Source organism: Musa acuminata, chromosome BXJ2-2 (assembly GCF_036884655.1).
Source record: "Musa acuminata AAA Group cultivar baxijiao chromosome BXJ2-2, Cavendish_Baxijiao_AAA, whole genome shotgun sequence".
In the NCBI taxonomy this organism is placed as follows: domain Eukaryota; kingdom Viridiplantae; phylum Streptophyta; class Magnoliopsida; order Zingiberales; family Musaceae; genus Musa; species Musa acuminata.
This window is the reverse complement of record NC_088339.1, coordinates 26,806,031-26,831,652: the sequence shown is the minus strand read 5'-3', so window position 1 is coordinate 26,831,652 and position 25,622 is coordinate 26,806,031. Positions and strand designations below refer to the sequence as shown.

The window sequence follows — 25,622 nt, the reverse complement described above, 5'->3', positions numbered from 1 at the left end:
GATTAGTACGATAATACTCTGGATCTAGGTATCCAAAGGTACCTTGTGTAGCATTGATTATATGAGTTTGATCAAGCGGAATAGATCTTAAGACTTCAAAATCTGATATTTCTGTCATAAAATGATCATCCAAAAAAATGTTTAACGACTTAACATCTCCGTCTAAAATAGATTTGGAAACAGCTGAGTGCAAATAGGCAAGTAAGAAGCGCAGCAAAGAAATTGAATGTCAAACTTGTGAAGAAGACAGGAGTAATGGGAGAGCAAAGTACACTCACCTTCGCGTCTCTGGCTGTTGGCTTGAAGGACGCCTGCAAAGATGTCCACACAGAGAGAGATCGATTGTTGATATAGATGATGTATCGAACCTGCAGTAGCTGTGATGGAGGAGCGAGACTTACTGGAGGGACGACTTGCAGATGCTCACGAAGGGGTAGATTGCTGATATAGATGATGATGACTTGGCACGACTCAAAAGACGGTACAGCTGTCAACAAGGTTGATTAGATCTGTTCTATGTACACTCGTAACATGAACTTCATGTTGGTCGGAGCATGTCCGGGTTCTGTTACTGTTCTAATCAAAATCGAATTAAGTTGGAATTATAATTGGATCGGAATCGTGGTTCGGTTTTAATTTTTTATTTAAAAAAATAAAACCGATGATTTTGATTCCAAACTGATGATTTCGACTTTAAACTGTTGAAATATTTTTAAAAATAATTATATAATATATATAGTATAGTGACTAAAATGTTAAATTTAAATCAATGAATGTGGGTTTGAGTCTTGAGAGTGGTTTTATGTTTGATTAAAGATTTTTTTTCGAAGAGTTATTTAGTTTGATTAAAAATTTTATATATTTTTTTATATCAGCCTTGCCTATTATAGTTATACATCTATTTTTAAATTTTAAAAAATTATGATTTTTTATATTTAAAAATATTTTTTAAAATCGGAATAGAAATCATCCAAATCGGAACCAAAACCGATGGTTTCGATTCTTGATTTTGAGAACTCAACATTTCATAAGTATCATCATCATAACTGTCATTAACACTATAGATTCAAGAAAGGGAAGATTAACATGGGCCATTAAGCAAACAAGCTGTATACATATTATGATCAGATATATAATAAGATACAAGCATACCGATGACAATACCAGTCCTTTGCTACATAACGTTCTCACGTGATCACCACATGACATATAATGACCCACACATAAGATGCGTTAGGTTTATATTGTCAATACACACAAATATAAATATTAGTGCAGTACACAATCACCGTGGGTTATAATGTGACCACATGAATTCTTTTTCTAAGCTATAATTCCTGGATGTCCCTTCGGTTGCTTGGTCAACTGAATCAGAGAAAGTATAAGATGAATCGCTCAATAGGTACTCAGTTTCTTCATTACCTTCTGCAATATGACGTCCTCCATTCTTTCTAATCCTTATTAGGTTATGTAGTTTATACTCCACTTCTTTCATCGTAGGCCTTTCGCTTCCTTTAAATTTCAAGCACGTTGCTACTAGTTGAATAACTTCCGTAAGTTCTTGTTTAGTCCCTTCTTTCATAACACGATCTTCCACGAGATCAAAATAGCGCTTCTCTTGTAGTGCTTGGAGAAAATATATTGACAGGTTCTGTTTATTCTCATGTTCGACGGAGAAAATAGGTTTCTTTCCTGTTAAAAGCTCCAAAAGAATGACCCCAAAGCTATAAACATCGCTCTTCTCTGTCAATTGACTTGTTTGATAATACTCTGGATCCAAGTATCCAAAGGTACCTTGAATGCCGGTAACTATATGAGTTTGATCAAGCGGAATAAATCTTGAAGCCCCAAAATCTGATACTTTTGCTGTGAAGTGATCGTCCAAAAGAATATTCGATGACTTAACATCTCTGTGTAAAATAGATATCGAAGCGGCTGAGTGCAAATAAGCAAGTGCTCCTGCGGTTTCTGCAGCGATCCTCAGACGAGCTTCCCATGACAATGCAGAACTACCATCTGAAGTATGGAGATGGTCCGAAAGAGCTCCGTTTGAGATAAATTCATAGATTAATAAGGGCACTTCGGTCTCCAAGCAGCATCCAAAAAGCTTTACCACGTTTCTATGATTAATTTGAGAAAGAATTGCAACCTCATTGACGAATTGATCTATCTCACTCTTCTTCACAATCTTTGACTTCTTTATGGCGACTACGCGTTGATCCGACAGAATCCCTTTGTAAACTGTTCCGTGTCCTCCGCGACCGAGCACTCGAGTTTCATCAAAATTATTGGTTGCCTTTTCTATCTCTTCCAGAGGAAATATCTTTGTTCTCTCAGCAACATCTTCACGGGAAGAGATGAGTTGTTGTAGCAGTAAACCATGATTCTGACGGAAGTGTTTTTCTCTTATTCTCTTTTGTTTTCTTTTCTTCAATTTCCTCCATAGAATGATCAAACTCGTACTCAAGAGCAATAGGCCCACGCCATTACTTACGCCGATGATGACACCTGTAAATACCAACCATTGAGTTTTCTGTTCTCACATTGCAGCCTGTGTACATTAATTTTTGTGCATGTTTTGGTTCTTTATTTCTATTTGCTCGATCATATGTATATATACTTTGATTTATATCAAACGTACTAATATTCCTATTGCATCTTTACAAACCAATAAGTTTGGAGGACTTACCTAATAGAACAGTCTGTTTTTTGTCGGGGATGCATGCTCGTCTAGGATTACCAGTTGTCCCTCGTGGACATATGCAGCTATAACTCCCCATCGTGTTAGTACAAGTTCCATAGCAAACATATTTTTGGGGAAAGCTACACTCATCAATATCTGTCAATTCATCAAAAATATTAGCGATGCTTGAGAAGGAAATTTTAGAATATAATTGCAAAAGGAAAAAAGAACTCTGTGTGTATGAATTAAGTATATGCTGTTTATACGACTAATATTCTTCATATGAAAGAGGGAGGGAAAGAGTTTGAAATACCTCTACATCCATTACGGAGATATGGATTTCCTTCATAACCATCATTACATTTGCAACGATATCCTGAAATTTTTTGGCCATTGTTATTAATTTTCTCGTCCTTGCATGAGCTATACTGGTCGACACATGCGAATGTGGTCATGTTCAGCTTAGCATCCTTGCAGGACTGGTCTGTGATTATCCAATTTAAGATGATTAGCTCTTCAAAACCAATAAAAGGTTGATTTTCGTATGCGAAAGAAAAGTAATCATAATCATATATTCTCTTGACTTCCAATGTCCCTTCCTCTAATGACATATTCATCACTATGTAGTAGTCTTGGAAGAGGAGAGCGGGAGGCTTAATCGTCCTGTTGCATGTTAGAAAAAATGACTGGTCTCTGTAGCAACCCTTTTCTAGCCCAAACGGAAAGGAGATGTTAACATCCCCGCATTTTGTTGAACAGTTATTTAGCAGAGATGGTGTGAAAGTTGCATCTGTTGAGATGATGAAAATGGTCAACAACAAAATTAATGCAACACAAGTTTTCTTTAAATATATTTATATATTTAAATATACACAAAGAGATGAGGATGAAACATTACCTTGGCAGTCATTGGGTATGTAGGGATTGCCTTGATAACTTAATGAACACCGACAAATGTATCCAATAGTATAATTTATATGGGCTACCTCTGGAAAGACATCATAGCAATCACTATTGTTGCTGCGGCAAGCATAAGTCATCATATTCTTCTGAGCCTCTTTACACAGGGTGTGGTCGGTCATATACCATGCTAGGGTAGTCACTGTCGCTTGTGTTTCTGTCCCGTTTAGTATTCCTTCGATATCCTCAGTAAAATTGCTTGGACTATACATGAAGGCCCTAATGGTAGAGGCGTTAAACAAATGGTGCTCTGTCTGATTGAGTCGGGTTAACCGAATCCCTAAGGAAGTCAAATTTACAGTATTCAAATAATACATGTAAAATCTGCAATATCCCATGCCAAATGAGGACCAGTATTCATGCGGACTCGAACTATTGTCATAACAGGTAGTTGAGCAAGTTTGAATGGTTTTATTGGTAGCAAGATCAACTAGATCGGCATTAGCGCTGCAACCAGCGACAAAAATCTCGTTAAATACCCATGAAATAGTGAAACTGTCTGTAAAGTTTGCCGCCAAGTTAAAAGAGAAGGGGAAATTTCTCAGATCAATCAATGAGCGGCTGATATATTCCTCATCGACACCCATGGTGACAATCGGAGTTTTCACGTACACGATTCCATTGTCCATATCAATATCAATGACCTCAACGGTGCCATCGCCCAAGAAGAGGCTACGAGTAGGAGGATCAGTGGAATGGCTTATGCAGGTAAGGTTAAAACCTGCACGAAAGCAGCCGCTGCCTATACCAAAAGGGTACTCGAAGCTGATGTTACCACATCTTTTTGGGCAGTTGGCCGGGAGGGGGAAAGTTATGTCTGTGGATGTATTTTCTTCTCCTGTTGAACCCATTGGTCCCAATGTCAGAAATACTAAGAGTAACACCTCTGCGAACCCCATCCCTTCTCTTGCCTCACTCGAACACCAACGTCCAGATGTTACCAACCTGTTAGAAAAAAAGAGTTCGGCTTAGTTAGGAAAGCTTACTTAAGTTGACTACATGGACAATACTTATAACTCGAACTAATAGCACCATAAAATTAATCAGTGGAAAAGTCGATTTCTGCGACAACAGAGCACTTTCATATCCATCAATTAAGGTAGTATTGAAATCTTAAAGATTTTCTGCAGCCCAGGAAAAGCACCCCCTGCAATATGTATATAGTATTAATTTATACAAGTGTCCATTATGAATAATATTTAGCGGTTTGATAGTATAGTGGTGATGACAAGTGTGACCCAGGGCTTTTAGAGGATGAGCAGAGGAACTCTGAAAACACGTCGGATAAAGAACGGGTTTGATGAATTCTGAGCTATCAATAATCCTCGGACACAACTCCATGGCATCTGCGAGGTTAGGGAGGTTCTCTCTAATGGATCAGCCAGGATGGGAAGCAAACGGAGGCAGTGGGAAAGGAAGGGAAAACTTGTATATAGGGGATAAAGCACGGGCACATGTTTCATATTTGACATTAATCTAAGAATAGCTTAAGAAGAAAATTGGTTTAATGATATAAGAAATTGCAAGAACAGCCAACGATAGCTCTACTAACCTTCGCATAGCAACTCTCTTCACCTTTCTCCTCTCCGCTTCTGGTTCTTACAGGGACGAAACTGTTGCAGTGCACAGAGGGGTAGATTCTCGATGTAGATAAATAACGCTGGGGCAATAATTAGCATTAGACTAGCGAACGTATTGACTTAGTCTGGATTGATACCTGTTTGGATTTCGCAGAGCTGTTCCATCGGGCATGAACATCGATGTTATACATTTCTCGGTGATGTCGGATAAGTTCAATTCCTTGGAAAACAATGATTCCACCGATTTATCTAGCTGAAGTATGTATTATCTAATTTCAATTTGATTGGTCCTACTAAAACTTTAGTCAGTATATATTTGCAGTCCGCCTCAGGAAAGTGAATCCAGAGTAGTCCGATGTGACGTGGTTTTCAGTGAGTCATTTGAATATACTATTGGGACAGTATATTGTATTAGTTGTGAAAATGATCGTTGACATGTCACATTAGCGTATTGACTTTGGATTAATATGTACTATTCATATACACATATAATATAATGACGGTACTCGTGGGCCCTAGTATTTTAATTTTCTCGAAAGATCTAACCACGTGATCTTTCGAAGACTTTGAATCTAGTTTTTCCCTCGGCAACAAGTGTAAACTCAAATTTCTTTTGTCTAAAGGACGTATGAAAAATAGACTGATATAACTCAAATTTCTTTATCGATGAAAGTAATTATGGGATTGATACTAGAAATTGCAAGTCATTAGTTGAGAAAAGAAGATGATTTGCATGAGAGACTAACTTAGGATACAAACTCCTTTTAAAACAATAACTACAAGGCCAGAGAATAGTAATTATTGGTTGGCTCCTCTTAACTGACCATCATTTTTCCCAATGAGGATAATCATAGAGTTTTGAAATAATTCGTTTGACATAGAAAATGATATATTAAAATGGATCGTGACTACGTAGACTTCGCCCTTTTTTGGTAACCTCCTAAACTCAAAAGAAAAGTAAAGAGCACGATTCTAATATTTCAACAACTCGTCTCTTAGGAAGTCAACAAGGTAGTCAGTTTAAGCCGCCTCATTAGATAATTAGTGGTCAATGCAGCAGCACGAGTCAATCTAACGTGAACATCACGTTCACGCTACAAAAGGTGTGGCCCTTGTGAATCCACCCGTTTGCATTCGTCCCACTGGAGCTCAAGCTTGAATCATGCAGTCCACACTATGCTACAACGTTGGATAGAAGAGACAGAGACTCACCTTTTGTTCTACAAGTGGCCTTGTCCTATTACATGCGTTACATCATGTAGAAAAATCAATCACCGTGGGTCACCTTATGCGAAATGAGAATAAAAGATCAATGGGCTGACTTCCACCAAGTCTTTACATCGCTCCCTGATGTGGTACGCAATGATAAAACAAACAAGAACCTGAGCTATCTGATAAAACAACGTATAATGTGCATATGATGTGGTACATACAAAGGCTATACTGAACGAAAATTGACTTGACACAAGCTCATCACCCGCAATTTCAATAGATTTAAATACCAAATTTCTATCCCAAAAATGTTCTCATTCTATGTGGCTCTCACATGAACTTTGAAATGTATTTGGGATGAAAATTTCAACACAACATTACCCAAAACAGCATTACGTTATATCATTAAACCCAAAGACGATAAACTGCAACATTATATAGGCATAAGTAGAGATTAAATGGTCAATGAATCATGAATATTTACCGAATACAAACTCACCTCAGGTAATTGTGTGACCACAAGAGTTCCTTCTCCAAGCTATAATTCATGGATGTGTACCGTTTACATACACACATTATAATGACATTACTGGTGGGCCCTGTTGCTTCATTTTACTTCAAAGATCGAATCACATGATCTTCCCAAAACTGAGTATGATTTCTCTCTCGGCAACGTAACGTAAACTTTGAGTTGTTTGAAGGGCTATGTCCTCATTTGAAGAATAGAATGATGTAACTCAAAGTTTCTTTATCAATGAACATGATGGTGGAACTGATACAAGGAACTGTAAGTCATCACTTGAGAAGGAGAGAATTGATATGGAAGACTAGAGTTGGAGGACACAAACTCCTTTATATATATATATATATATATATATATATATATAAAGGATTACATGAGATAATTGAAACTGATATTTTATCTAAACATATTCAAGGCATAAGAGGTTGAGAGCAAGTAACCAATACAAACATAAGTACTAACCGGAAACAAACTCTTCCAGGAATATTGTATTAGTTGTGGAAATGATTGTTGACATGTCACCTAGCATTTTCACTTTGGACTATCATATATTGTTCATATACACATACAGTGTAAAGACATTACTGGTGGGCCCTGTTGCTTCATTTTTCTCCAAAAATCGAATCACGTGGTCTTCCTTAGACTGAGTTTGGTTTCTCCCTCAATAACATAGCGTAAACTATGAGTTGTCTGAATAGCTCTATCCTTGTTTGAAGAATAGAATGATGTCACTCAAGTTTCTTTATCAATGGACATATTGGTGGGACAGATACTAGGAACTACTAAGTCATCACTTGAGAAGGGGAGATGATTGGCAAGCGAGAATTGATACTAAGGTTTTTTCTTAACATGTTGAAGGCATAAGAGGTTGCAAGCAAGTAGCCAATATAAACATAAGTAATAAATGGAAACAAACTCATCAAAGAATATTGTATTAGTTGTGGAAATTATTGTTGGCATGTTAACTAGCATATTAACATTGGATTACTAGTAGGCCCTATTGCTTTATTTTTCTCCAAAGATTGAATCACGTGATCTTCCTAAGAGCAAGTCTGGTTTTTCCCTCAATAACGTAGCATAAACTTTGAGTTGTTTGAAGGGTTCTGTCCTCATTTGAAGAATAGAATGATATAACTCAAGCTTTTTTATCGATGAACATGACAGTGTGACTGATACAAGAAACTGCAAGTCATCACTTGAGAAGGGGAGACGATTGGTATAGAAGTCTAGACTTAGAAGACAAACTCCTTTTAATATTATAAGGAGAATTACATGCAATAATTTTCTAGGCGAGGTAGCCCCATGTGCCGGTGACATCTTCAAACTTCCAATATATATATATATATATATATATATATATATATATATATATATATATATATATATATATATATATATATATATATATATATATATATATATATAAGGATTACATGAGATAATTGAAACTGAGATTTTATCTAAACATGTTCAAGGCATAAGAGGTTGAGAGCAAGTAGCCAATACAAACATAAGTACTAAATGGAAACAAACTAATCAAACTCACCTTTGATTACCATCCTCATCCTGGATGCAACATCCTTTGTCTCATCAACCCTTGAATCCTTCAACGGACCATGCGTCACTCCTTTCACAACCTCAAATGGTGGTGCCAATTTCTAGTCAAGCACTCCTTACAAATCCCCATTGCCTCGTCGAACTCTCCTTTCTCAATCAAACCTCGGATCAGGAAACCATATATGTCAGCATTAGGCGACACACCCTCACTACCATTCATCCTTTTCATGTCCTTCATCCTCCTGAACGCTTGAACTACAGCATTAACGTATTTCCTTCTCAACAGAACCCATCAATATGGTATTAAAAGTGGTCAAGTTAGGTTGGATCCCTTTCAAAACCATAACATTGAGCAACTCTTTGGCTTTAAAGTTATCCGAATTTTGACACAGCTTGGAAATCCTACAATTGTAGGCAACAACATTAGGTTCCAATTCCTTGTTCAAGACTTCCTTCAGAATCTCTTCAAACTAATCGCCATCCCCTTTCTTCAAGTACCCATTCAAGAGAGTCTCGTAAGAGACGATATCCGGCCTAACTCTTGTTTTGCACATTTCGTCGAGCACATTGCGGGCGGTTTCAAGATCACCTTTTTCACACAGAGATTGAAGCAGAATGTTATAAGAAACGATGCCAGGAGCAATACAGAGTTCCCTCGGTGCACGATCAACGGTCTCGATGATGAGATCAAATAGGCGATTGTGGAAGTAGACGGAAAAGAGGCCGGAGAGGGATTTATCGGAGCGGGGCCTGCCAAGGAGGTCTGGTATGCGGTCGAAGGGGCGGCGGCGGCGTGGTTAGGCATGCCAGCGGCAGAGTAAAGGGAGATGAGACGGATGATGAAGCAACGGCGGGATTTTGTCAAATAAATCACTTGAAACAGCTAAATAAGATATTACGAGATTGCCAAGTGCTTAGCTAGCAATGCCATAAGCATGTGATAGCTAACTAGTGATCCATCATAGTTCATCTACATATCTCGGTGTGCATATTCCAAGGACATTTAAATAGGTTCGACAATACATAGGTCAATCTTTGGCCTTGTATATATCCCACCAAGACGCAGCCTTTCCTACTACTGAAAAAATATATAATTACAAATCCCATCTGTCACCATTTACTCTTTGAAAAAAAATATAATTATAAATCCGTATATGATCATGCACAGAGAATAAATACCTCTTCCTGTTCGTACAATGAATCGATACGAGACAATCAATTGTTGCGTCTCACATGCGTACCATTTTTTTATATCTAGATTTAGGTTAGAACACTAGTAACGAATGTTAGAACTTTGACATCAAAATGACTGATGATGCCAGATTCTTTGATTCTGCTATTCTTCCGATGCCCCGTTGTATGATACATAATACATAGAATTTAATTTCTTTAATCAGCTTATGTACAAGTATCCGCTATTTCTTTATTTGGTCGATTCCCATCGCCGACAGTATTCAAAGTCGAATACATAGACCAGATTAAAAACATATATCCAAGCAGGAGAGTTTGGCAACCAAAATAATGCAGCTAACTGTTGGGGAAAAAAAAAAAAAATCACATCATCTTTGCATGAAAAGCCCAAAAAAGCAATTAACCACTACTCACCTCAACGGCTTTCAAATACAAAAAAAAAAAAAAAAGGAAAGGGCGACAGAGAATATATCATTACTAGTTGTATAGAACATGCTCTTCTAGAAATTAAAAAGATGATTCTGTAATCGTGAATACTTATGATCAAAGGGCAAGGCCAGATCAAAATGTAAAAGGAGCCATAAATTTTCTGAGCAAAGAAAGCTATGATCTACTTTTTTACTTATGAAAATTGTATGCTGAGAAATTTCACAGGTCAAACCTAGAAGAAACGGTTTGTTCCGCTTACAACATCCAAAATTGTACAATTACAAATTCTCATTCAGGCCGTTCATTTGAGTTCCGACTTCTGTGACCAGAGCTGTCAAAACTGCATCATACTGCCTACCTCACGAAGCATCCACCAAATGCATCATTGATCCAATATCTATGTCAAAAGATCTAGGCAGATGGAGAATCTGTTAGTTCTCTGCCCAATCTAAATGTTCAATAGGATCTCCAGTCAGCCGCCATGCTCCTTCTGTAATCTCTTGGAAAAGCTGGTCATATCCCCAACTTGAGAAACCCAAGAAGAACCAATAATCATCAGGAGATTCTTCTTTCAATTTAATTTCTTCAATCACCTGACGTGTTACGACTGGATTTCCAAAATAAACACCTTTCACGATCTCTGTATAACCCTCTTTAGCTTTCCGAATCAAACTGACAAGAGGTAAAGTCTGAAACCTGACAGGACCTCCATAGTAGAGAGGAGCATGCTTTAGTGAAACCAGATCACTGTCTAGTTCCTTAAAAATATCCCAGCTTATCCGTTTGTTAATGATCAAACCTTGGAAACCCTGGTTCTTGTCCATGGTCACTATCAGCACTGTAGAGTTGTCAAATGGAGCAGCATTGAAGAGTTTATCAGTGGCAGCAAGAATGGATCCCACAACTACATGTATGTGTTTATCATGAGAGGTGACTGGTGTACATGTATTAAGGGGATGTTCGCTGTCTGCAGAAATAGCTTTATTCAGCACAATTTTGTTGTATTTGTCTGCTGGTGAATGAGGTTTCTCATCAGCAGCCAAAGTGGATGCATATAACACCTGTTCATCCTTGTTTCCCTTCCTTGAATGGGTCCACAGAAGGCCTAGATATATATAGAAAAAGATTGGACTACAAGATGGAGAAAATGAGAGACGAAAACAGTGTCTCAAAAGAGTAGAATGATTCTTCAATTACTGGATATCGATACAAAAGCAGTGCCAAATACTACATTGAATATATGATCTGCTGGACAAAATTTCTGTTCCATTTAGGACTCAAAAACTCGTGGTAGCTAATCTCAACTTAAAGACATGCAGGCAGTTGAGCTTACTGTTAACTTAAAGGGCAGTTGACAAAAAAGATCCCTATCAGACTACTAATGTAGATAGTGGCCAGAAAGGAAACTAACTGCAATATCTATTAAGGAACCAAAGATACCACATCTATGGAGGAGCTGTAGAAGTCAAACAGGGCTGGTGTAATAGCTAAGTCATAGGATCCCAGATCATTCTCATTTTAGACTGACATTGAAGATGCCAGGTACATATGAAAAGGCAGTTGTGCTACAATAATTTCTGATGTGTAGTCATCAGATCCATAGACCTTAATACTGTAGCATGTCTATAATTCCATGACCTTTCTGTTTTCCAATCAAACAACAATTGAAGAATTCATGGCATTAGTAATACCATCATCAAAGCCAAAAGTTCTAGGGTGCAAGACCTGATTCACAAACCTTCACAAATATTACTCCACTATTCCCTCCGAGAAGCTTTTTCAGACACCAACGTCACATTTCCATGATCATGTAACAAATGACCATTAAGCCTCTGTTTGGTTGCTTAATAAGTAAGAGAAAAGGAAGCTAATAGATGAAATCTAATTTTCCCATTATCTGGCAATGAACAACATTCAGGAAGAGAATTCAAGAAGTAATTCATGGACTTTAGGAGACAATGTTCTAGACAATTTTATCATACTAAAAAACAAACATTGCAATTTCCTTTATAATATTTGTGCAGCTTTTTATTCAACCAAACAAGAGAAAGTTATATTTTTCTTTTCTTAGCTAACGTATTCCAAGATAACATACACCAAATCCCATAAGAAATGATAAATGACATGAAAGGTATGGGGAGGGTCAACGTATGCATCTTTACTCCTACAAGAGGCTGTCCCGTCATCTGAACCCTGATCACCTAAGTTGCAAAGAAACAACCCTCACATGGCAGCAAGGCTTGCAAACCCTAATCAACCAGATCATAAAGAGATAGTGGTATGCCAAAAAAGTGAATATGCTAATACTACAAGGAAACTGGCCCCTGCGGAGCTTCTCTTTCTTCCCGTGATGAGTGGAGAAGAAGTAAGACGGTCACAGGCCACCTGATGGCAACAATATGAAATCAACTCCACAATAAACTAGGTATCACATAGAAGGACCCAAATATTAGCAGTTTGAAGAAATAGAAAAGAAGCTCATGCAGATAGTTGAAATGGCTATTTCTAATGTCTGGAACATGTTGATCCAACTTATAATCAAGATGTATTATCACAGATGATCTAATCACCTTGGGTTTATGACAACAAATAAATAACCAATACTTAAGAAGTTAGAACAAACTTCAAAAAAAGAATAAATATTGTGACTGTGAATGTAAAAGTTGCAGTTCCATGCATGAGAGAGTAAAGATTTATAAAGCAGGACTCCTACAAGTTAGTAACTGCTCATGGACAAGTGAAAGAAGTAAACAACAAAGGCACAAAGTCCAATACCTTTCAGAAATATTAAATCCTTAAAGTCAGAATAAGCGAAAGACGCCAAGTTTCAGTAACAGAGTTGGCAAAAAAATTTACTAACCTTTACATGTAGACTAAATTTTGACACCCAATTAATACATAGGCTATTTAAAGTCAACAAAAATATGAGCAATGTCGTCTGCTTTGCAATATTAACATATTCTTCCATTTAGAGTCAATAGACACATGAGAAATGAGATCCAGAGTTGTTTTGTGAAAAACACCATTTTGTTTTCCCAGAGATAACTGTAAGATTACTAACATTCAATGTAGCATTAGATGGGGAGATTCTTTCTCCCTACATGTTCATTTTTCATCCAACAAATGTTGTAAGATTACCCCATTTAAGATCAAAGGCACTTCTATTTCTCATTTATTGTTTGCTGACAACCTTCTCCTTTCTTTTCGTGCCAACAAAAAAATGTGTCAACATTCTTGACTCCAAAGTTCAACTGACTAACCTCAAAATTAGTCTTGCTAGGTCCAATGTTTCTTTTCCTATGCATTGTGACCCTTAGACCAAACACCATACTTGCTCCTTTCAAATCAAGGAGGGCTCTTGGCCTATGAAGTGCTTGGGAACTTACTTTCATCCTACTAGTTTTCCTAAAAGATACCAAAACATCATGGTTGATGAAGCCTTAGCCAAGATTAGTTGTTGGTATAAATGTCTCCTGAACCAGACTGTAAAATATTTCTTAATTAATGCTATCATTAACTCTATCACCACTCGTACTCTCAACAGTTGGATTTCTGACCCTGGATATAATCATGAGTATCAAGAATAATTCCATCAAGGACATCTTAATGATCAAGTCTTTCCAGATCAGAATCAAAGCGAGCTCAGAGTCAATACACCTACCTATTAAATTTCGATTGTCCTAAAACTTAGGAAGAATGCCACAAGGAACATACTGCAGCCAAAACAGAAATTCATGAGTTCGATCAAATAGTTGGGTAAGACCAATCTGAACCACATGGAAGTTGTTAAATATGCCCAATAAGCTACATCTGTGTAGAGTTGCTATAATATTACAAAGCAATTCAAAATAAAAATACCTTTATAATTATGATTATGAGAATTGCCTCCATAAGATTCTAGAAATTCCATGATACTAACAACTGACATATTGCCTTCATAGGTAATTGCACTTTTGTTCTCAGCACGAAATAACAACAGTATTGGATAATTTTCCTTCTGCAAAATCATTACAAAGAGACAAAAAAGTTACGTGAAAACCTTTTAGTTAAGACTTGCAGGATAGTACTCGTGAGGAATAAGTAAAGACGAGGCTGCTTCCTGTGTAGTTGCAAGCTAGAATCTGAAAGGCTACAAGCCTATGTATTACCAACTAACTAATTAACATTAATCTCATAACTTCAACATGTTTCAAATAAAACTTACCAACAATTTAAGTTCATGGTTCTAAAAATGGGCTGAATTGATCTAGGATTGGATATAGAGCACTGAAATGCTCCTATTTACGAGACCCTTGGTATTTGTTCAACTAGCAAAATATAGTATGTAACTTCATGAAAAATAATCTACATATTATGTGATAGTATATGTTAAGATTTTAACTATCAATCATATCGTCAAAGTTGGGCCAGTTGCCAACTGATATTTACTGGTCAAACCAAGAACCGATAGTAGATTGGTAACTATTCATATTTATTATTATTTTTTTAGTGATATTAAGTGATGTAGATTGATATACCATCCACTACACTGCGGCCCAACCAGTTGGAAAATTTACTAGTAATAGATTGATATAAAAACCTTACAAACATGACACATTACAAATAAAAAGTAACAAAAGCGCATGACAAGATTGTTTATGATATAAGTCATAAAATACATATCATAATTCAATTATTCATAGTTCATAATAACATCAAGAAATAATGAATATAATAAATTGAGTGTAATCACATCATTGTTACAAAAATATTAAAATGTTAGCTTCAAACTTAAAATTTAAAATTTTAGTTACAAATTATTGATAACTTGAAGAGTTGAAGTAAAATTTTAAAAACTTTAATGAAACTTAATCATCCATTTCCTATCATCTAATTCAATTGGTCTAAATCAGTCAATCCTAACCTAAATTTAAATGATAATCTAGGATATGATATTATCAAATTTTCAAATGGCATAAATATAGGCCAGCAGAAGTAATGACCAATCAATTACTGTTATATTAACTATAAGAAATCCCACTCAAAATTTGGAAAATCTTTTACAGGTATATCAAGAATCTATTACAAGATAGGCTATGAGCTTTGCGAGAAAGCACACTATAAGACAGGAGGCCATTATAAATCATACGAGTCAGGAAAATAAGTGCCTTAAAACATCAGTCAATTTTCACTGGCTTTCTATTGAGAAGCAGTTACAAAAAAGAATTACAGATTCATGAGAAACAATTAGACCATCAAATAGACTGAGAAACACTTACACCATCAAATAGACAAATTATAAATGAATCTCCTGCTCAAAAAAAAAAAAATCAAATACCTTTTTCATTCTAAGCATTTGGTAGAAAGTCTTAATTGATTAAACTACCTATAGCAATTTGGAAAATATATTAAGGATCAACTCCATGCATGTATGTTTTCTATAAGCAATATGAAAATACTTCTACTGAAATGAGTACATATTTTCAACAGAGAATTAAGGAAACTGATATATTTGAGTACACAATGTAAGGGAAAAGAGAAATAAATAGACAAAGCAACACAAACAACATGAGAGAGAGAGAGAGAAAGGGTCGGCAGATGACATGTAGCCGACCTCATATGATGGGGACCTTATGGTGGGAAAAGATCCATGTTTTGGTTATCGTTGTTAAAGTTTCTATAGATCATTAGTTTATTTTGATGTCCACCAATATCAGAAAGCAATGGCAATATGGATCTACAAAAGAAAATTCAAAAGCAATAGATATCAACAAGGAAGAAACATGTCAAAAACAGCAATTTCTCCAGGCTCGAACAGTGTGTTTGAGAAAGAGCATAGTTTTAAGTATCTGAAAATGCTTGGCATGTTTAAATTGGTTACCTTGCCAAGTGGCTTTAAGAATAAACCACAATCATTAAGGGTACAATCCATTAAAAATATTGCTGGAAACTTATTCAGCATCAGATCTTCTTTCTTATCTGCAAGGAACTTGTGCACTATTAGTGACCATAAATTCATGCACTGAGAATATGGATTCCAGTGTAGTATTTTAGAAGATAACATCTAGATGGAAAAAGCATACATTTAAAACAATCTTATTTCTGGATAGAGTATAATATAATTATTTTTAGAAGATGACATCCATATGACAAAAAGATACAATCAAAACAAGCTTATTCCTGAATAGAGTAAAATAACATGAATAAATATTTCCACTGGTGATGTTCCTGCTTTCAGTGTCTTGCGTTAGAGTAAGGTTTGAGGAAGATAGTTGTACTAAATGGGCAAGATCACTGATGGCACAAATAGATTTCAATGTCTTTTAACTTGAATATCAAAAGAAAGGACAAATATAACATCATGACAAAACAGCAAGATAATAAAGCAGCAATAAACAAACATATCCATTAGTGTTTCTAAAAGTTTATCTTCTCTGGGTATAATTACATATGTGCTTAAAAATAGCAAACGTAATTCCATAGTATGCAATCCACTTAACAAATGAAGCACACATCATCACAGTTATCTAAGTTACTGGATAATCAAGAGAACTACTTTATGCATTTGTAAGATGGAATAGATAAAGCTTCTCTTGAACAAGTTGATTAGACACCAAAATAACATGCAAAATGGAACCAAACTCTTGTTGCATTATCATTAGGGGCTACTCATACACAAACATAAAGTATATGTGATGCAAGCTTAACAACAGAGAAACATAATATATGACTTCTTTAAGTTACACGCTCAATGTTGATTTAATAACAGTTAATAGTGACAAATTCTAAACATATCATGAACAATTTGATACTAAAAGAATTATTAATAATATACCTTTTGTTTAGTTTATAGACGTTTATGACTTTCAATAAGTTCAAGTTTAAACTGTCATTGTCTTTAATACAACACCTAGAGTACTCTGTTATTCCAGAATGAAATTCAACAACCAGAATTTAACATCTTTTGTGGAGAACTGGCTGTGGAAAGCTGAAGGCAACATTACCATATTTTTCAGTTTCTTTCTATGAGACCTATCATGAAACTAATCATACCTTTGAAAATAAGAATGAAATCCAAAAGATGAAATCCAAAATGAGCAACCAGAGTTGGCTGACCTAACAAATAATGATCCGAGTCATTATGAATGAACACTAATAGGTACTTTGCAGCACAGTATATGCATATATAGAACAAAAAGACAATATCCCTAATTATTTCATAAATCTCAAATTGCTCATGGTTTCCACTCAGTTCAATTTTTCACCAAATATTCTCCAAAATGGAACCTAAATAAATTATGATCATGCAGATTTTCACAGATTCCATTCATGACTAATTCAACAATGGATTAAATTAGTTAACATACTGTTTGCTTACATTGGTGGCAACTATTATTAATTCATATACATACAACAGTAGGAATTCTTTCCCAATCTTTTCTGTATTAATTAAAAATCTTCATCCTGAAACTCACCTAATACATTTCTGAACAAAAATCATCATCATGGATATTCTAGTTGTTATGTTATGCTACATCATACACCATTCAAGTTATTTTGTATTTTTCTACTTTCTAAACAAGGGACACATACTGGAGATGACATTTTGATTTTCAATCTGGCAAGGTGTTATTTGAATTTGTGCTAAATTATGCAACATTCAAGTTCTTTTGTATTTTTCTTCTTTCTAAACAAGGGGTAAATACTAAACATGACATTTTGACTTTCAATCTGGCAAGGTGTCTTTTGCTTTAGCTCCTTTTCTCTAGCTGATGCACATGAAGTGGCTTCCAGTTGATCTATCTTACGAGAGTACCCACCAAATGGAAAATTTAGAAACATAATCATGAAAATATGCAAAACATAAAACAATAAATATTCCCGCACATGCTTTTATTTAAGGTGGAGTACCTTTGATTTGTGTAGGATCATCATTCTTGGATTGACTTATTGAGAAATTTATAGAGTTCTTAAAAGCTCGATGTACTTCACGCACAATCAGCTCCATACGCTGGCAGAATCCACACCAAGGAGTGCTAAAAAGCACCAAAACATCGATCTTCCAAGCAGATTTAAGTTCTCGAGAGTTAGAAAATGGCACTTTATCATTCATTTCACAAGGTATAAAACCTATAACCAGTTCACAAAATGTGCTACTTGTAACTTGAGGTATAGAATCAATTTCATGGAAATCCAAATTCACAAGTGGTGGCTTTGGCATATCTCTAGAAGTTTTAAGAGATGATACTGAATGTTGATATGGTGTAAGACTTCCATTTAAAAATCTGTCTACAAAACTAACTACAGAAGGGTAATTAATATCCGTTGCCTCGGAAAATACGAAGTGCTGTTGCATAACCGGGTCAAGAATTACTAGAGATGGGATCCTAGATTCTGCAGTCAATGTTCTCAGCAACCGGTAGCCACCATCGATGAAGAAAAAAGAGCCTAAGAAAGGTTGGTGCTGATAACATGGTTCATCTGCCTTTCTTAATCTATTGGATATCCTAATGCTTCCCATATCATCCCCTGCTGAAAGAACTGATGAACTGTGTCCAAAATCTGACTTAACTTGTCTGATGCTTGATGTAGAATCAATTTTATCAGCTTGCTCTTCCTGAACGTGTTCCTCTGGAGTAGGTAACTCTTGTTCCACACAACAAGATCTTTCAACGTGACATGAGAATGCATTGTCATTATCATAAGGAGCTGCTTCACGAGTTTCAAGAAAATTGGCAACATCATCTGGATGCTCAGATTGCTTTCTTTCATCGGTCATAATATTTTCAGTAGTATATAATAACCCACCACTACTCACATCATCCTGGCTTTCAGTAAGTTCATTGGGATCATTTAACATGGTAGTGGTACCCCTACCCATTTCTCTGAACTGATTATCGTCATTATGTGATTGGAACGACTCTATTATCTGAACTTCAAAATCATCAGACAAGAGCTCAAAGCCAGCTTTCTTTGCTACTTCACTTATTTTGGTTTCTTTATTCTTCAGTGCCGGACTTTCTCGCTGAAGTAATCGTGTCAGGATATCATAGACAGGGTTGCCTTGACTTTCAAGTGCAGTGTTTTTCAATGAAATATGTTCACCTTCATTAACTATCATGAAAGCCATATTATCCTTAATTTTCACAACCTTGGGGGTCTGAGAAACTTTTCCTGATTGATGACTAGAGGACCCTGATAAACTTCTGGAACTACTCATGACTCTGCTGTCTCGTCCTCTAACTGTTTGATAGCAAAGCTGATTCTGCAATGAGAATTTTCTAAGAACCTCAAGAGATAACTTGCTCCCTTCCCTAACTTTCGAAGAATTTGAGGATCTATCAATAAATAGAATGATTGAAGGTCTATTTGCTGGAAATGCAGGTTCAAGATTGCGTCCATCAACATCAAACTATGTAACAAAAACAAAAAAGTAAATCCAATACACTTATGCCCATAAAAGATATAATTTAGTAAATCCAAATAACAAAAGAAAATCAAATATTGAACAAAAGAAAACATTAATCAAACAGATGTCAGAAATGGGCCTTAAGGAAAATACAGTCATGGTTTGTGGATTAATGAAACTGGTATGACATTGAAAAACAAATATCTGTTGCATTGGGTAAATAAACCATGGCAGGTATGCAATAGTATATCATAAATAGCAGGATACTAAATCATCTATCCTGACATGAACTTCAATTAGTTTCTCTATAATGTGCTTAAAGTCAATTAAGTCATTATCTGACTTCCTCTTCAAGAATTTAGATAGTAGATCTCAGCTTCAGCTGGTTCAAGTCAGTGTCATGGAACTTTATTAGTTACTCCATCCATTAAATCTTTCATAAAATTTTTAGCAATCCACATTTTGACAATCCAAGGCCTGCTTCTGTTCATGTAATGAATTATCCTTGTCAAGGAGAACACTTATACTGAACCATTGTTTCCCAGTACCTTGAAATGCATGAGACTCTTCATGTGCTGTCAATATATTAGTGACCAAATTGACTTACAGGCTTTGCTCAACAACTGATAGTTCATCAGTGTCTACTGCCTTACCGCAATTACAACACAATCTAAGTAAGACCTCCAGTCTTTCATAAAAAATCAAAGGGTTGTGTTGGCTTCTCGTCTCATAATTTTTATATTCATGCAGATATCCATTAAGATGTATTGACTGGTTAATGTTATCTTAAATGAATCCGAGTTCACTAGAAACATTCATAAGACCTAGATTAGTAACCTAAAGTTGCATGTACTACATATGCCACTATCTAGGGGTTATTCATGGACCTCTCCTGTCAAATTTCTATAAATACACAGATATCCTCTAGGACATATTGACTAGCAATTGTTAGGTCAATGAACCTGAGTTAATAATCAACATTCAGTAAGCAGAAGAACACTAATAGAGTTGCCTCTAGACCCTCTACTACATGTGCCACTACACACTGTCCAGAATGTAACACATCAAATAAGTATATGTCAGCATGCGTTGGTAAAAGCTTTTCCAATATACATTGAAGCATGGTTCGCCTTACCGATTCATACCAGTGTACCGACCAGCCATCAGTATAGTATGTACTGACATACTGACACACGGTATGGTATAGTGTACTGATGGACTGATATGAACCGCCCATATCGATCCCCTGTTAGATTGGTACATACCACTTGTACTGGGCGGTACACCATGGTACGACGAACCTTGCATTGAAGTAGCTTTTAGTTTTTTACTTAATGCTACTTAGAACCCTCCATATGTCAACTGGCAAATACCATTACAACAAAGAATCCCCATTGTACTAGAGCATGTAAATCATAACTCTTCCATGTTTAAATATTCCAATTTTACATTTGAACAATCAGTTAATGTTGTTTGATTTGACACCTAAAAAGTGGCAGAAAGCACTAATAAGTATAAATATTAATTTCTGTCATGCAACTATCAACATAAGACCTTACAGTATAGACATTACACAATTTAAATGAGTGTGTGTATAGATCAATGTGCATGAGACAGAGATGAAAAAATCCATTGTCAATTATGTATAAAACGTCATTCTAAATGTTGGTCATAAAAGGCCATTGGGGAATCTTATTACCAGTAACAGCCTTATAGTTGCAACAAAAGTCAAAAACTTATCTTGTTATAAATGCATATGAGAAGACCCTTAGTTACTCTTGTTTTCTATAACTCACTCTTAAAAATCTACATACCGATCCATCTGATTACTGGCCAACAGTGAGAATAGTAAACTCTGAGAATACAGCACAGTATACCTTGGCATACTACTGCCAAAAAAAAAATTGAAAAACAAAAAAATTATATAGTGTCTGAAGATGTCAGTATGGTTGGTACACATACTGTTTGGCCTCGGACCAATACAGCCTGGTTGTTATTAACTGGAAATTAATTTTTTATGACCTTCGTGTGACTATTAAGATGTAAAAAATATACATTACTGGTAAAGTTGAAGACTTTTGGTGCAATCTTTCAACCCAATTTCATCAAAATGAAAGCATGAAAAGTTGTCAAACAAGTTTCAAGAACATACCTCCATGATCAGAGAGTGATGTGTTTGCAAAATGTTCCTCAGATCATCTCCTTGTTGGACTATCATTGTACAATTAGAACATCCAGAGAAATGAAGCATAACTAACCATTTATCTGGACTGCTAATACCAAGGAAAGATAACAAAGCTCCTTCAGATATCAAACCAAACCTTTGTCTCTCAGGAGGTAGAAAAAACTCTCTTGCAATAGCAGTGAACTTCATAAAAAAAGTCTCAAATTGCTTAAACTCTTCATCTGTACACAGCATTCTAGTACCAGCACCTCCATCATCTAATTGCTCTAGAGTACTTTGATTTGCTAAAGTATATTCCTTAAGCCAAACTGATCTTCCTAGTCCATCTTCAACTGCACATGTAAGTCTATTTTCCATTCCCTGTAATGATCACAAATGAATGTGTAATTAGCACTTCCATTACCTTCCTGGATCCCATCTGCTTTTGTACCATAAGGTGCCTAATTTTAAGAGCAAACAACCTTGTGGTGTTCAACATGAAAGTCATCCACCATTTCTCTGTTGATGCTTTGTCCAATTATGCCAACTGCAATATGTTGTTACATAAACAACCTTACTACAAGAATAATGATTTACTCTGAGCATAGAATTAGTTGTGTAATCAACAAAGTATGTCCAAAGGTTGATCATTATGAAAAACAGTGGCTTATGGCAGGTTATCTAGAGATTTTTATCTATAAGAAATTAAAAGGCCAAACAGAAAGGTATAAGGAATGCTTTTCTTTAACTTAGCACAACACCACTTCCAAGATATCTGCAGAACCTCTTAAAAGGAACATACTTTGCAAGCACCTAAAATTGCAGGATGAATGAAAGTGATATCAATTAGATTTATCCAGGCTAAATGGGGTTGAAAATTTTTAATTAAAAACACACTTAAAACGGATATATATGTCAATGTGAACCATTAACTAACACATGGCAGTTTTAAGTGTTGCTATTAGTTAAAAGGTTACTTGCCAAAAAGCAACAGGCCTAGTGCTCCATGACAATGAACCTATAGATTATTTTTATACAATAAAAGAAACAAAATCCCTATAATGCAATACCCTTTATCAAATTTGTTTTATGTCTACTAAGAATGTCATTGACATTTGGCATATTAAACAGCAAGGTGTCAATGCTAAACGAGGGTTGATTCTACATGCTGCTTACATAAAGTAAGAAGACCTGAAATGAGCCATCAATAGGCAAAAGAGTAAGTTAAGATGGAAAACCATTCTCTGAATGATTAAATGCAGACATAGGAGTCTCATAATTTCCATTATTCTTTCTGCGCAACAATTTAGCTGACCATCCACAGAACTCAAGGAGTAGAACAGCTTTATCTGTTGATAGGAAAAAGTTCTCCACGTCTTCTGGAGTTTGCAGCAGCTTCAAAGGAAGTTCCTCAGGTTCAAGTGATTGAAAATGATTGACTGAAGAAAGTATATTTTCTGCACGCAGTCTTCCATGATATTTATATGACATGGAATTATGATAGTAGAATAATGTTATTTCCTCAGTAGCACCAAGGATATCAGCTAGCATCTTCTCAGAACTCCTATATATGACCATTAATTTTAGAAAGTCAAGTTTGTCCTGATTATTAGCCACCAAATGTGCCACTTCCTTCATTAGAGATCGTGATTCCCCAGACCCTGCAAAAAAATTTAGAACAATCATCAAACTTGGAACCCATAGTGCATTAAGAATATCTAGCACCCTGCAGATAGTTTAAGCATTCTTGGAAGGCATCTAATCCCCTGAAGAAGCAAATCTTACAACACTATAACGTGGAAGTTTCCTTTGAACAGGAGAAAGAATAAGTTGGTCCTTTGAATAGCATCTGCTTTTCAATGACAGGAAATCATGTACACCTATCTTAAGCCAAGAATTCTCAAGAACAACTGCTATATGTTTCGATAATTGATAATCTTGCCTACCAGACACATAAACATAGATCTAAGTGTCTTGCCCAATGTCATGCTATTTAATAGTGATTTTGAAAACAACAATGAACAGGAAGTCACAGTTGCTACAAGGGGAATCAGTAATTTCATGGAGATAAAATTATCATTAATTTAAGTAATGTTAAACTTATCAAATTTACCAACCATTAATCACCACATGTCATATTGATACAATTTACAAAATAGGAAATGGATGGTATCAAGTGCACATCACACATCCATAGACACGTCCACTTACATACACGTGGTCACACAAGGCATGCACACTCACACACACTGTTCAAGAGGAAAGGCTCAAAGAAGAAGGTATTAGGACATCAAGAGCCAGAGATTCTATGAAGTCTCAGTTTAGGCAAAAAGAAACATGTTAAATTTGATAAGAGGGGCCAAAAGTAAACAAGCTCTGATACCAAAGAATACAAATACTAATCTTCTTATCAACAATAACCTAGTCAAATACTACCTTAGTTCGTAAAGACTTTGATAATTGATCATAAGGTCCCAGGCTCAAATACCACCATCATCACTTATCCTTTATAAAAAATAAAAATAAAAATAACCCGGCCAAAGAGAAAATAAATTGAAATTTGCTCATAAGGTTCACTACTATGAAATCACAATATACATTTTTCGACATCACATATATTCTTATCAAGGTAGAACCACATAAATAACTTTTATCCCATTTTAAAAGAAATTTTCATCTATTGGATTTTAATTGTTTATCTCAACGTTTACTACTAAAGTGGCAAGGGCAGATGAATATTAAGAATATTCTTACCAGATAACTTTCGGTCTCACCAACTAAGTCAAACTTTTTGCTCTGTTGGAGCAGAATTACTGAGACCGACCAAAGAAAGCACAAGGATGTGTCTTAACTGCCTATCTACAACCAACTAACCAATTACATTTCACATTGGTAAAGCCCTCTATCATATGTGAAACGGTTTGAATGGCAATAATCGAAGCAATACGATTCAAACACTAAGAAGACTCAGAAAGATAACCAGAGCAAAATTAGTTCCAGCAAACCCTTGATCGAAAAAACAGAATCAAGAATGGTATGGACCTCGTGATTCACCTAAAATCCATATTCTTGATCGATCTAGCAGTGCGCGAGCATCAAGACAAAAGGATAATCAAGAAAGGGAAGCGGCGTACAAGGGACGGTAACCATAAGGAGGATCTGGGGATGGAGACGGATCTGCGAGGAGAAATTTCTCTTGGTAAGGATCTGCCATTCCAATCTCGCACCGGAGCTCCTGCTGCTGCTCGCGTCGCCTCCGGTACCGGCGACAGACTCCGACGAAGACGAGAGCAGCAACGAAGAAAAGATCACGTGGATGAGGAGGAGGAGCTGCGACAGCGGCACTCCCATCGGCGGCGACACCTTCGACGGGGTTTCTGGGGACCAAGGTGGGTTCTCTCGATCTTCGTCGCCCGTTTGGGCCAAAATTCAATCTAAAATATCATTTGGGCTTTTCGTGATTCGACCGTGTGGTACGGGCTCGGGTTTTGTCGGATCCGATTTCAAGATTCGACTCATCAGCCTGTCTTTTATGTAACCTTCGAGAGTTTGTAGAAATTAGAGCTCAGAATTTGTAGAAATAAGATATCGTTATAAGCTATTTCACAGATTAGATAACAAACATGTCTCGGTACAAATTCGGGTACTTAGCCACGATGACACATCATGTGCCAACTTGGCAAAGAGATGGATCGAATTCATATGCCCCATGCCTTGAGCCTTCCATTGTGATGACAACCTAACCAAAGATAAGCAATATACATTGGTATAAGCTCCTTGATTTGAACATTCAAGGTAATGCAGCATGCACGATGGAGCTCGTCCTCCTTTTCTTCTGACAGAAGAACATTGTTTTCTAACAGAACAAACATTAGTGGTGTAATCGTCCTGAACTATGTAGGAAAAAATAAAGGGTTGTGTAACATCAATTACGA

The 25,622-nt window shown here is 36.1% G+C and overlaps 2 protein-coding genes and 1 long non-coding RNA gene across 10 annotated transcripts; all 3 read right to left on the bottom strand.

Annotated features, from left to right (window-relative positions):
- Positions 1–1,094: 1,094 nt before the first annotated feature.
- LOC135605678 (wall-associated receptor kinase-like 6) lies at positions 1,095–5,364 on the bottom strand. Its single transcript, XM_065096050.1, has 5 exons — positions 5,196–5,364; positions 3,582–4,588; positions 2,997–3,473; positions 2,690–2,839; positions 1,095–2,508 (listed from the first exon to the last, which is right to left on the bottom strand). The coding sequence occupies exons 1-5, from the start codon at positions 5,201–5,203 to the stop codon at positions 1,286–1,288; spliced, it is 2,865 nt and encodes a 954-aa protein (XP_064952122.1). The 5' UTR covers positions 5,204–5,364; the 3' UTR covers positions 1,095–1,285.
- A 1,504-nt stretch (positions 5,365–6,868) lies between these two features.
- LOC135604999 (uncharacterized) lies at positions 6,869–9,561 on the bottom strand. The gene is made up of 2 exons (XR_010484281.1): positions 8,505–9,561; positions 6,869–7,207 (listed from the first exon to the last, which is right to left on the bottom strand). It is a non-coding gene; the product is annotated as an uncharacterized LOC135604999 (long non-coding RNA).
- A 730-nt stretch (positions 9,562–10,291) lies between these two features.
- Positions 10,292–25,130, bottom strand: LOC135605677 (uncharacterized). 8 transcript variants are annotated; one of them, XM_065096042.1, is made up of 9 exons: positions 24,822–25,126; positions 22,926–23,348; positions 22,170–22,234; positions 21,676–22,068; positions 18,026–19,526; positions 17,168–17,230; positions 15,996–16,093; positions 13,994–14,132; positions 10,292–11,240 (listed from the first exon to the last, which is right to left on the bottom strand). In XM_065096042.1, exons 1-9 carry the CDS (start codon positions 25,036–25,038, stop codon positions 10,567–10,569), a joined length of 3,573 nt encoding a protein of 1,190 aa, XP_064952114.1. In that variant the 5' UTR covers positions 25,039–25,126; the 3' UTR covers positions 10,292–10,566. The 8 variants fall into 8 exon arrangements, with proteins under 8 accessions (XP_064952114.1, XP_064952116.1, XP_064952115.1 ...); XM_065096044.1 differs by having other exon boundaries at positions 24,742–24,864; XM_065096046.1 differs by lacking the exon at positions 10,292–11,240 and adding an exon at positions 11,247–12,520 and having other exon boundaries at positions 24,822–25,130.
- Positions 25,131–25,622: the final 492 nt, after the last annotated feature.